Source organism: Oryx dammah, unplaced genomic scaffold, assembly GCF_014754425.2.
Source record: "Oryx dammah isolate SB20612 unplaced genomic scaffold, SCBI_Odam_1.1 HiC_scaffold_2, whole genome shotgun sequence".
NCBI classification, from domain to species: domain Eukaryota; kingdom Metazoa; phylum Chordata; class Mammalia; order Artiodactyla; family Bovidae; genus Oryx; species Oryx dammah.
The window spans coordinates 5,804,486-5,817,889 of record NW_024070186.1 but is presented as its reverse complement, the minus strand read 5'-3'; the positions used below and the strand labels follow the sequence as shown (position 1 = coordinate 5,817,889).

At 40.8% G+C, this 13,404-nt stretch overlaps 1 protein-coding gene across 1 annotated transcript in view; it reads right to left on the bottom strand.

Annotated features, from left to right (window-relative positions):
* The window catches only part of COL6A6 (collagen type VI alpha 6 chain), a 119,409-nt gene that overhangs the window by 30,631 nt on the left and 75,374 nt on the right, over positions 1-13,404 (bottom strand). Inside the window, exons 24-31 of the mRNA XM_040263812.1 lie at positions 13,065-13,127; positions 12,172-12,222; positions 8,693-8,728; positions 8,001-8,063; positions 3,559-3,621; positions 2,375-2,410; positions 2,221-2,257; positions 26-37 (exon numbers count right to left, since the gene is read on the bottom strand). Coding sequence (XP_040119746.1) covers positions 26-37; positions 2,221-2,257; positions 2,375-2,410; positions 3,559-3,621; positions 8,001-8,063; positions 8,693-8,728; positions 12,172-12,222; positions 13,065-13,127 — 361 coding nt within the window. The remainder of the gene's footprint in view (positions 1-25; positions 38-2,220; positions 2,258-2,374; positions 2,411-3,558; positions 3,622-8,000; positions 8,064-8,692; positions 8,729-12,171; positions 12,223-13,064; positions 13,128-13,404) is intronic.

Below are 13,404 nucleotides of genomic sequence, written 5' to 3'. Positions count from 1 at the left end.
ATATGCTATAAATAAAATTACTCACCCTGTCTGCCAGCTGGGGAAGAAGAACAAAAGAAGTTGGGTTATTATTTGGTAGGAGAACAGCGTTCTGTATTGTGTAAGAAATCATGGCAACCGAGACTCTACTTTATGAGCTTTTTGTAGACAACTCAACAAATCAAGGCCACAAATAGTGTTTGAAGATATGCAGACAGATCAAGCATCTTGGTCAAAGCACAGGTCCTTCCACAGAGAAACAGGGCTGGAGGCTCGGGAGGGCCATAAGTCAGCAGCAGGCAGCCAGCCGTCAGACAGAAAGGCTCTCTGCCTGGGAGGGGACGGCACATTGCAGAGAGGCACCGAATTTGGAAAGTTAAAAGGTCTTAACCCCTTTTCACTCTAAATTTCCCCATGTAGGTATCTGTAGCTATTGATTACATATAGGTACACATATATACATATTTATATACGTGTGTGTATATGTAAACACCCTCGATAGATTTACTCATGAGTAAATGAAGATTTCTCTAGGGATTTGCGTTGAAAACAGAATTTCTGGGACACAGAGTATCATACATCTTCAACTTCAATAGGTGTTGCCAAATTACTCTCTGATGTGTGTTTCCCTAGTGGGTCAGTTGGTAAAGAATCCGCCTGCAAGGCAGGAGACCCAGGTTCGATCCCTGGGTCGGGAAGATCCCTTGAGAAGGGAATGGCTACCCACTCCAGTGTTCTTGCCTGGAGAATCCCATGGACAGAGGAGCCTGGGGGGCTACAGTCCGTGGAGGTCAAAAAAGAGTCGGATGCGACTGAGTGACTAACACACACAAATGAAGCTTAAACTTTAGGGCCACACTGTTCAATAAGAAAGCCACTAGTCTCACGTGACTATCGACATTTGAATTACTTTAAATTAAATGAGAAAATTAGTTAGCTTTTCACTTGCACTAACCATTCATCAAGGCTCAAATTCCCCTGTGGCTAGTGGCTGCATGTTGGACAGTGCAGTGGACACTTCCCATCATTGCAGAAAGTTCTGGGCAGCGCTGTTGCCAACCTCTCACCCAAGGGGCCCCTGGCAAGGCCTTGAGAAGGGCCCAGCCATGTGTTCACATAATCACATACTTTTATAACAGGCAGAAGTCATTGGCTGTGATTTCCCTTCTTGTTCTAAATGATACTTCTGACGCAGTTTTGTACCTCGTTTTGGATTTATAATTCTGTATTAAATCGCTCACATTTTGAAAGCTCAGATCTCATCACACTTGGGTCTACCCTTGAGTCAATATAGGTCACATGGCTCCAACATCAGAAAGCCCACTCTGTTAGTCCAGCCTCAAAGCAAGCAATCTTCGTGATCAAATGCACAGATGTGATGCCGAGAATGGATGGCTCCATTCCGCCACAAGGCAGAGTTAAGATCAGCACTGCATTCAAAGCTTTGGAAAGTCTGTCTTTGAGACCCATACTCTCTCCAGAAATGGGATCTTAATTTGTCTGTTTTCTCCTCCCAGATGCCTTGAGGGAACTGTGACATATTTTTCAGTCCTAACGTTTATCTAGGAAGGCATTCGTAGGTGAACATTAAGCAACCAAGTCTCATCTTGTCCATGGCATTCCTTTGATGCTGCTAACACGTGTTTTGATAGAAGACACTGCTCTAAGGGTCTCAAAGCAAATTCAAAAGAGCCTTTGCCAAATCAAAACCCATTTCTCGCTGTTAAAACTTTGAAAGTAGAGAAAATACAGGCAGACTGGGTAATTTTAGAAGCAAATGAGTCTAATTCAAGGTAGTCAAGCATGCCTTCTCAGGGAATGATAAACAAACGTCAGAGTTCCCACCTGCCAGGATACCTCCTTGCCACGGCTGGCTCTTTCACAGCAGCTGAGTTCGATACTTAGCTGTTGTCAGGGGTTAATAATTTTAAAAAGTTTAATGTGACTCCTCACTGGTTGATTTCACCATCAGGAGAGTTCTGACCTCATATCTTCATTTTTTCCCTGATTAAAAGCACTAGGTATATCTTTCCTTAGTGTTGGGACGTGTTTCAGCAGCCATGCTGGCAGCCGGCGAGGAAGTTAATAGACATCAGTCTATGCCGCCTCCAAATACACACCGTGACATCGCTAATTTTAAGAAACTGTCTGGTAACCAGTCTCAATTTTGAGTGCAGAATTTGCTGCTTTTCCTCTACGAATGCTGACACCCGAGGTGATCATCCTAAGTGCGGTACTTACGACTATGGTCCCGCACGTACTGGATGAGCTCACATGTCTGCAGTTCAAAAAATAAAACAGAATGAATTAACCAACAGACTCCAGGTCCTGCAAGTTGAGAAATAAGTAAATGTCACGGGATGCTCGGGCTCTGTTGGAGTCAGCAGATACGTACAGAGAATGAAGCCAATCCCTTGGCCCCTTTCACACCCTGGGGAAACAGAAAGAGTGTGGTTTCAGGGTTTTGGAAGCACATCGCAGGAGCCAGAAAATGCATCAACATTACTCTAAGAAAAAGATAGCTTCTTAACCTTTTTATTCTCACTAAGAGGGAGGAAAAAACTCCCCGTAGGATACTCATCACCAGATTCACGATAACATTCTAAGGGGAGGAAACTGTACGAAGTGAACCTCCAGGGGCCACTGTCCTGCTGTATCTCTGGACGATAAGGGTCGTCCAGAAGATGAAGACGGAGCTGGCAATGAGGCAGTGGCCCCAGAGCTTTGAATCAGATCCTGGGGCTAGAACTAGGTAAGGCTGAGCCATCCCGTGCTGGTGCCTTAACGCAGAGGTATCGAGTTCCCCAAACGTTTTGCCTTGGCCACTGGGCAGCCGCTGAGCAGAGCCTGAATCTGTGCCCATCATCGGCTGGATGACAAAGGGACTAGACAGGCCAAAGGCCTGGGACGGTAATCTGCACTGTCTTCCAAATATGAATATATATATATATGTATATACATATGTATATGGCCATATATATGTATATGGTCATATATGTATATGGTCATATATATATACATATATATGTACCTATCTGTCTATCTGGGCAGGGGATAGAAAGAACAAAGTGGAATTATTTTGTATTTCATCTGTTCAGTCTCAAGTTGGAACAGGAAGAGTCTGGCTGAGCTCAAAGAGACAGGGAAAAATGTGACGGCGCCCCACCCAAACTCCTCAAGAAAATAAGTTCCATGTGAATGCACTGTTGGTAACTTATTCACTATTTGTTAATTTCCTCTCCCTTTCTTTCATTCACTGATCACTGACTGTGAGAAAAAAGGCAAGGATTGGTCAGATAAATAAAATTCACCGATCATTAAGAAACCTCATTCTAGATGAAATAAGAAATCTCTTTTTGCTTCCTTCCTCGGTTCCCCCCACCACCCGAGAAATGGCAACTGCTATTTAATCTGCATTTTTTTTCTTCCTCTCCCTGAGGACGTTGAAGGTGAAAAAGTGGTGGAAATCATTGCCAAGCTGCAAACACAGAAAGCCTACACATTTGGATAATGAAAACTTCGGGCACGGACTTTTTATCTGGAAAAGGAGTTGATGTGATTGATGGGTTTTTGATTTACCTTGCGTCCAGGAGGTCCCAGCTCCCCAGGGGATCCTGGTTCTCCGGGAAGCCCAGCAGATACCTTAAAACAGAATTTATTTATCTTAAAATTATACATATATGTTTGTGTGCTATGTGGGGGTTTAACATTTCAAAAGCAATACACTTTCACTTTAGAAAACAGATTCCCAAAAAGCACACAGAAGGAAAAACATCCTCAGCAACCTCTTCTCCCCCAGATAATACTCGCTGACATTTTGTTATTTCTTATTCTAGTCTTTTACTTATTTATCCTCTTGGTGTTAATCTATATATATCTTTATATATATATATTTAGATTAAAATCATGGTATTTATTTTTAATTCTGAAGAGTATTTTTTAAAAGCAATTTTAGGTTCAGAAAACAAATTAAGAAGTTACAGACATTTGCTCTATATATCCTGATCCTTCACACTCCTAGATGCCCCCAATACTAGCATCCTCCACTGAAGTGGTACATTTGTTACAACTGATGAGCCTACATTGACATCATAATTGCCCAAAGTTCATAGTTTACATTAGAGTTCATATCTGGTATTTTACATCCCATCTTAATATATTTATATATTTTTATTGCTACCTTTTAAACTAAACATGTATTTCTGGACATTTTCATATAACTAAATATTCTTTCACAAAAATTGCCTTTCATGGCTGCCATGCTGCTGCTGCTGCTAAGTCGCTTCAGTCATGTCTGACTGTGCGACTCCATGGGCGGCAGCCCACCAGGCTCCTCTGTCCCTGGGATTCTCCAGGCAAGAACACTGGAGTGGGTTGTCATTGCCTTCTCCATCATGGCTGCCATAGTATTCTATTAAATGAATATCTTATTGTTGGCATTTAAGTTTGCTGTTGTTGCAATAAGCATGCCACTATAAAGTCATATGTGCAATTCTGATTATTTCCTTAAGAAAGATCGCTAGAACTAGAATTGCTGGGTCAAGGGAGAAACTTTCATCTAAATGAATTTTTATCTCAATTTATCTGAATTTAGTAGGTGACTAAACTAACAAACATGTGAAAACAACAATAACAAGAAAACTCAGAAAAGCAAAAATTTAAATATAAAAACCCTTGAAAGAACCACCAGATAGCATAGAACACCTGGCTGGAAATATTTGTAGTAAAATGGGGAATAGCAGCAGCAAATAAAAACAACAGTTGTTGACTACTGACCTTATGTGTGTGCATTCAACAATATAATTTATCATAAAGAAAGCTAGAATGTAGTTTTAAAATTAGGACAGTATTTCTTTGTTCATTCATAATGTCATGAGATGTACAAGCTTTATGGGAGTGAAAAACAGGTTGTTTAAAATCAACTTAGTCTGTAAAACCATTGCCTATGAAATAGCAAATAATTACTAAATGGCCTTTGTGTCTTCCAATGATATGCACAGCATGCTGGGTTGAGTGAAAAAGCAAAACAAAATGCAACCTTACTATTTTATTTAGAAGATACAGATTAACCTCCAGGGGTAAAAAAGGTATATTGGACATAAGTGTTTACTTTTGTTCCCTCCAGTGTTTTACCAAAACAATACTAAACAGACTTTTTTTTTAAAGACAAAAAATAACAGACATGGGGGGAATGAGAAATGAGACAATAGCCTTCAAACTGAAAAGCATTAAATGACTTAGAGCTGAAAAAGCTGAAGCCTAGGCCAGCAGCAGGGAAAGCTAAGGGGCTGAGTGTTTTATGATGCATTCTCAGAAAGTACCTCTAGAAGTGGGGGTGAAGGAGAGAGGGCAAATAAGGCAGCTTGGTTGGGGAATCCCCGAGTTTCCTCCCCATTCTCAACAGTTGAGTCGAATGTCCCTTCTTTCCCCTTGATGACAAAGGTGAAACTGAGATGGCTGCACCCCAGGAAACGCCGGCAGGGTTGAAGGTTGGCGGTACGGTCCAGAAAACAAGGCAATCAAGTGAAGCTGTGGAGTAGATGTGAGACCCCAAGAAAGCTGGGGCTCCCAGAAAGCTGCCAGCCAGACCTTCACCCTTAGGTGGAAGACTGAAAGAATCTTTTCAGGGGAATCTGACTAGACAGAGAAGAAAGACCCCAAGATGCTGATCTCAAATGTTTGATAAGTAGCAACTCACTCTTCAGGGAAACTTGTAGTTGACAAGCTCCAATCATTTCCTTGGGGCTTCCAGGTAGATTCTGCATCCTCAGCTCTTCAATAGAGAGACACGTGAGCCACAGAGAGTAGGGCAGAAAATAACACTGCCGGAAACAGGCTATGTTGGGCAAACGAGACTTCAAAAGTACTAATTCATATCCTCAGAGAGATGGGATGTTTCAACCATGAAACAGAAATAGATAGTTTAAAAAACAATATTCAGGCAGCAAAAAAAAAAAAAAAAAGAGTGCTTGAAATTTAAACTGTGAGAGAAGCGTTGTAAGATAAAGTCAAAGAAATCTCCCAGAAAATAGAGCAACAAGACAGCTTTTAGAGAAATAGGAGCTACATGGCAGACAAGTTGCCAATTTTTCATACTACACCTTGTGAAATTAGTTGACTCTCTAAACCAGCGGTCCTTAACTGGGGGGAAGTCTGTGTCTCTCAACCCTGACTCCTGTGGGGACATTTGACAATATCTGGAGATATTTTTGGCTGTCATGATTGGGGGGCGGGGGTGGGTGATGCTGACTCTCGCGGGTAGAGGCCAGGGGCCCTGCTAAACATCCTGCAATGCGAGGAAAAACCCCCACAACGATTATCCAGCCGAAAACGTCAGTGGTGTTGTGGCTGAGGAACTCTGCCTTGAAGGGTGTGCACGTGTAAAGTTGATAAAAAGTATAAATACAAACATACCTTTATACTTTATACCCCAAACAAGGCAGGTTAAAAATTATGGCAGATTCAAAAAAACAAATGCTTCAGTTGGGGTGAAAAAAGGTAAAGATTTAGAAAACTTAAACTAGGAATGTAATCATTCCAAGAGAACTAAACAGATACTCAGAGCTTTATTACCAAAACCCTCCAACGAAAACTTGGAAGTTTTTCAGTGTCTAAACTTCAAACTCAAAAATACAAGTTGTAGAAAAAGGCAGCTTGGCAGGTGAAATAAACAAGTTGAAGATAGTGATAAATTGTCTAACGTGGGAAAAAAAAATGAAGTAACCAAAGGCCAAGAGAAAAAGATTATATATTCCTCATCAGCTTTTTTTTTTTTTAGCTTTTTTTTAAAGTGATGAATATGTCACTGGGCGCTAAGAGAACCCAAGAAACTGCTGGCCGTGTTTGCGTGCCTCCAGTGTTCAAGGCTAAACTACCTCATTAACACGTCGAGGGAAAAGATCCAGATGTATTTCAATGCAGATGACATCTAGATTAATTTGAAGGTCTTTTCTAATTATCTTTCTTTTATCAGTCTTTTTTTTTTTTCCTTTCGAGAGCAAAAATGTTAAGGGACAGTCAACCAAAAACATATATAAAGAAGAGAATTACAGCCAGGAAACAGGCCTCTTGGGAAAAGCAGGATGGAGGGAAAGAAGTTTCTTTACTTCCTACCCCTAAAGCCCTCATGAATAGTCTCTTCGCATACAGGTTTTGCTATACTTTGTAGGAGAAAACAGATCAGGGTCAAACTATGGTGACAAAACTGAAAAGCTGCCTCAAGTAACAGCTTTTTTTTTCATCAGACTTTTTGTTTTTCTTATCCAGAAATTGACATGGTATCAAGATCTATTTACCTGATTGGAGTTGTTCTGATGAAAAGAGATAAAGTCTCAGGAGATGACTGTCATAAGATTGTGTCTTTTATAAAGCGACCATCTCACTTTTGCAACGTATGGTAAATAAGAGTCAGCAAAGGCAAAAGCCACTGTTAGCCTACGAGAACCCGAGGCAAGCTCGAGTTGCAGATGCTTCTGAGGGTACGGGAGATGGGTGGTTATTCTGAGTGGTCCAAACCTTTAGGCACCGTCTTACAGGATAAATGAAAACTTTCTCAGAGAGCTCAAGAGGCACTTTCCTGAGCTAAGTTGGGAGAGGATCACCTCCTTAAAGTAGTTAGACGACACCTTAACAAGGGAGACAAGACGCTGGTGGGGAGTACGTTACATGAGGTCTGCTGAGGGACTAGGGTTAAATGGGTCACATTTGGTGGTGCAAACACTGTTTTGGACCACAAGGATTCCTTAAGAAAAAAAAAATGCACAGCTTATTTCCAGTGTTAAGAATGGTACCTTTTCAGTCAGATGAGATGAACCTGGTCACTAAGAGCCAATAGTTCATTGCCTTATTGCTGGCAAAGAAGGAGCAAAATATCCATTTTCCTGCCCGAAGTTTGCCTTAACAAAACTACATGTTTTACAAGCTTTTGGGACCAAGTGACAACTTAGACGACTGTAAGAGCCTGAGAAAGGACTTCCCATGGTAGTTGAGGTTATAAGGCTTTTACGACCGACGAAACTCACCGTCTTGCCTCTAGCGCCCTTGGGTCCAGCTTGTCCTGGGCCACCAGGGTCCCCGATCTCACCCTAAATAAGTTCAGAAAAATAAAACAAAACGGCTAGTATATCTCAGTGTGTTTTTATACTGGTTCCAACATGAAGACATTTTTCATATATATTTTCGTCTTTCATAGCCTTCTGTGAAGCGTCTTTGCCCTGATAACCCCATTTTCTGATTCTCAGCACACCCCCTATTTTATTTCTCTGTCTCTCCAGATGGAACACAGCCTCCTTGGAGATACGGACTGTGCTTTTTACTTTGTCCCCTGATCCTATCACAGGAGCTGGCATTTACTGAGCTCAGTCAGTGTTTCCAGTCGGAGGTGACTTACAAACACATTAGGAGAACTGAGGCAAGTGAGATCAGGTAATTTTGATTTTTCTCACATTTTATTTCCCTTTGAGCAAACAAGAAAATACATATGGTAGAGGGGGAGGAGGACACATGAGGAGAAAAATATGGATGATTTCTTCCTCATGAATTAAAAAGCTAGAAATAAAAGATTATTTTTAAAAGCCTGCTTCTTTCTTTTCCCCTAGCTCCGTAAAGCTTTCTTTTTATTCATTTATAGTTAATTTTTCTTCTTTTGTCCTAGAACTCATTTCACAAACCCAGGAGCATCTCTGATCTCTAGTTAGCATGAAGTACACAGTACCTTAGGTCCGATTTCTCCAGGGAATCCTTCTTGCCCCTATAATTGAGAAAATTAATATATGCACATATCACTGGTGTAGGTTTAGATTGAATTTAATTTTGCCTGCTGCCTTATTTATTTTAAATGCCTCTGAACCAACAAAGGGCCAAAATAAACTGTACTGCATGGCCTGAAACACTAACTCCAGTCTCTAAATTAAACTATTGACTGGTCTCACCAAAGCATCACGACAACCTAAGGTCAATGGGTAAAACGCACACCTTAGCTCTCCTTCAAATGTAAACATTCAGCAGGAGAGCTGGTGATCTGACCATGTGTTTCTTAAACTGTATTTCAACTTTGAGGGAAAAATCGGGGACGCCTGCAGACTAAATTTAATTGTTTGTTTTCTGGTACTCTGTTTGCCTTACTTTGGCCACAGGCTACAGTTGTAAACGTATGATAATCTTAACTTGATGAAAAAAATATTTTATTTAAGATAATGTTTGTTTTCTGATCATTAAAAGTAATATCTCCTCAAATATATTTAAAATAATAAAAAGACAGAAAGAAGAAAATTCACCCAAATTTCACTTCCCAGAACCATTACTATAAAAATTTTGCCATATTTTATTTAATCTTTTAAAAATGCATTTTAGCACAGTTAGGATACATGTGTTTTTTTTTTTTTCTTACTACCTTTTGATTTTTACTTGACACTGTCACCTAAGTTCTATCTATTGTGTATAAAAACATTCACATTCATTTTAAAGAGTGGCTAATATTTCAGTGGCTTCCCTGGTGGCTCAGATGGTGAAGAATCTGCCTGCAGTGCAGGAGACTCGGGTTCGATCCCTGGGCCAGGAAGATCCCCTAGAGGAGGGAATGGCTACTCACTCCAGTATTCTTGCCTGGAGAATTCTCATGGACAGAGGAGACTGGAGGGTCACAGTTCATGGGGTTGCAACTGAGCTTAGTCACAACTGAGCAACTAGCACTATTAGTATTCCAGGGCTGCTGCTGCTGCTGCTGCGTCGCTTCAGTCGTGTCCGACTCTGTGCGACCCCAGAGACGGCAGCCCCCCAGGCTCCCCCACCCCTGGGATTCTCCAGGCAAGATTAACTACTTAATAGTTCCACTTTTACCAAATACTAAGGCTACTTTCAATGAAAGTTTCACTGGAAATCCTTCATTCATTAGGGTTTTTTAAAAAGAAATTTTAGCTTTTGGGGGTTTGTTTATCCTTCTAGACAGCCTCTTACATCATTCTCATTGGGATTTCACTTGAAATTTCATGGATCCTTATAATATTTTAGACTTTTCAACAAGTATTTGGTATGTCTCCAATTATTGAAACTTTATATCCCAGTAATTTTTGTTATGGAGAAGGCAATGGCAACCCACTCCAGTACTCTTGCCTGGAAAATCCCATGGGCGGAGGAGCCTGTTATGGGTCTTGAATATTTTTGTAGAAAGGATATTCTTAACTATATTATGTTTTTATGGATGTTACTATGATTTCTAAGTGGTTATTGTTGATATATAGCAATCACTGCTTTTGGTAAAGTTATCTGTCTTACTTCTAGCACTTAAGTATTCAGTATCAATGTTAAGTTATAATTCTGATATAAAGTTATGAGGTTTAATCTTAAAATTACTGCTTGGCCCATTGCATTTGGAAAGGCCCTATAGAACTTCTCACAAATGGTTAAACATATTCAGAGGACATATTTTGGAATATGTCTACAGCTCTAGATTAGATGTGTTCAGGCTGGAACCAGTCAGCCCCTGAATGTGCATCTCTGCAAAGAACTGAAAATTAATTTAGAGTTTCAATTGTTGCATGCCCCTTAAACTATCAGGTTTTTCCTACCCTATTCTCCATAAGATATTGTTGGGGGCCAGCGTGAGGAACTCCGCCCATGGCAAAGGTCATGAGGAAGGAGGCTTGGCATACGCAAAGGCGTGATCAAGCCTCAGGAAACCCCCTGTTCCCGAGCATCTACCCCAAAACCAGAGTCTGTTTTATGCTCTCGCCTACACCTCTGACTTTACGGGGGGCTCTCCCCCATAACCATTTCTCTTGGAGAAGGAGTAAACGTGCAGCTCCAAGGCAATAAAAATTCCTGGGCGTGACAAGAATGTTATCTAGTTCATCCGGCCACATGTGATTGTTTACAGCCTCCCAGTCTGAGAGGCACGAGATGTTTTAGACTTACAAAAGGCAAATTCTTCTGGGGAGTTAGAAATTATTAATACAGTGGGTTGGTTAGGAATTATATTGGTGAGGGGTTTTTCATTTGTTGTGCCAATAATTGCTGCTAATTCCCTACCCTGGGTGGGACAAGGATGTCTCAGGTCAAACCTCTGCTGACAGACTAGCTTGTGTGACAGGATTATCCATACTCCTGCCACAGGATTGTTTACTACCCCTCAACCATAAACAGCACAGAAAGTTTTGGAGTATTTTGAGAGTCTTAATTAGCATAGGGCTTTTTCTTCTTCTTGAGTCAATGATTGCCGCCAGGCCTCCATATCCTTAGGCACCTGGGAATATATTCAATGTATTTGGAATATAGAAAAGGAAATATAGTGGTTTTTAAGGTTAGCAATACTAGACTTTTTGAGTTAATGAATTTTCTCTTTTGTAATAGATCACTGTGTCTTTGTTATGTAAAAATGTAACTTTATCGCTATCTTAAGACTAAATAGATCTTAAGGGGAGCATTGATGAAAGGATTTTCATTTGTTGGGCTGATGTTTGCTGCTAAATCTCCATATTCCCTGCCCATATAATGAATATAACTAACATATAGGAGAAATAAGTATTAACCTTTAAGCATATAGGAGAGATAGGTATTAACCCTTAAGATTAATCCTGTTAACCTTGGGTTAAATAAATTCCTTTCTTGATTGTAACTCACTACACCCTCACCCTATAGGAATGCAACATTATCTGGAGGGTGGTGCCTGGTTTAAGAAAACACACCCTTGGAGGAAATAAGGTTTCTGGTTATCAGAAAGAAAGGATCATAGAATGTCAGCAGGTCTCACTCATGGCCAGAAGATGATGTAATATCCCTAAGACCCCCGCGTGACTCTGTATTCATCCCTATGTGTAACAAAAGGTATATAAGCAAACCCCAAAATAAAGAAATCGGATCAGTTTCCGGAAAGACTGATTCCACCATGTCGCTTCTTTCTTGCTCCCGTTTCTCTGGCTGACTTCAGCCTCTTTTCTCCACTAAATCTCCTAGTACACTATCCGTTTCTAATCTCTCTCTATATCTGTAATTAAATATGTATTTTTCCAAAGTCCCCACCTTCGAATTCCCTGGATCCACCGGGGCTGGACCCCGGCAAGATATCATCAAATAAATGATCAAAATCTGTCTCCAAAGATCTAAGACTACCTTATTTACTCCTTTTTTTCTCTTAAATGTGGCAAAAAACAGCAACAACAAAATTGAAAGTGACCACTTTCAGTCAGTGCGTCTTACCTTTGCTCCCTTACTTCCAACACTCCCATAGCCTGGGTTGCCATCATCACCCTGTAAGAAGAAGCAGTTATTTACAAACATCCCCAGCTGCAGATGGTGACAGGCTTCTTCACAAGGGAATTAGACAGCCAGTTTTTTGTTTTGCTTAGGAAAAATTAAGCAGCAGGATTCGCCCTTGGGGACAGACCACTGACACAGTGGCACTAAACGGAACTCTCAACAGCAAATGCAGATCAGGCAGTCACTTAGTCTCACTTGTCTAATCATAGAGGAAAAATAATAATTACACCTGCTCATCGTGTCCTGAGAATGAAATGAGAAAATTTCAGGTGTATAATAATCTTAATAAAAGAAGGTAGAAGTGTTATCTCTCCTGGGTAACATTTGTATTTATATAGAGATATACCTTATATCTGAAGCATTTCAGTTTGCTGGATAAAAGAAAGATCTCCTAAGTGTCTGGGTATTGGCTGCTGCTGGATCCTTGCACAGGCCTTAGTGAGAAGCCCCTAGCATGGGTGGAAGGGTGGACTGGGTTTCCCATGAAGGGGTTTGGATGAGACGAAAGAGTGGAAGCAGGTTGGAGGATGTCAACCACAGGCTTTGTCCCTTTTGTCATTTGGCTTTAAGAGCACCCTTGCCCAGGATGCTTGGTACCTGGGAAGTTGTCACTTTGGAAAAGCTGGCCAAGACGAAGATGAAATCTCAATTTCTAGAAAGTTCTATAGCTACATTGGGCTATTATCTTCATCACACTCTTTAGAGAACCACTCTAAAGACTTTAGAGACTCATAGTGAGAGAAAGTGAAGGGCCCTTCTTCTCACATCAAGAGATACCTATTGAGCTAAAAAGAGTCCAACAGCCAGATCAAAAGTAGGAATAAAATGCAAACCGGCAAGCCTCGAGGACCCCGAAGGCCAATGGTTCCCTTTATCCCCAGATCGCCAGGTTCTCCCTGTCAAACAGAAAAATGACATGTGTCTTTATTAGGTTGCTTTTGTAAAGGACATTAGAAATGATGAAACTAAGACAAGAATTTTCAGTTGCATCCATGACCATGGGTTTGTGGCTGGGACTGAGTTTGTAAGCAATTCAAGAGGTGCTGCTGGTGGTGAGTTAAGTCTCCTCCATTGATAAATGAAGCCCTGGCAAGTCTGACATATTGTTTGGTACAAGTTGCCATCTTAGCAACTCGGGGCCATGAGCCGCACCCTTGGAAATGTCTTACCATG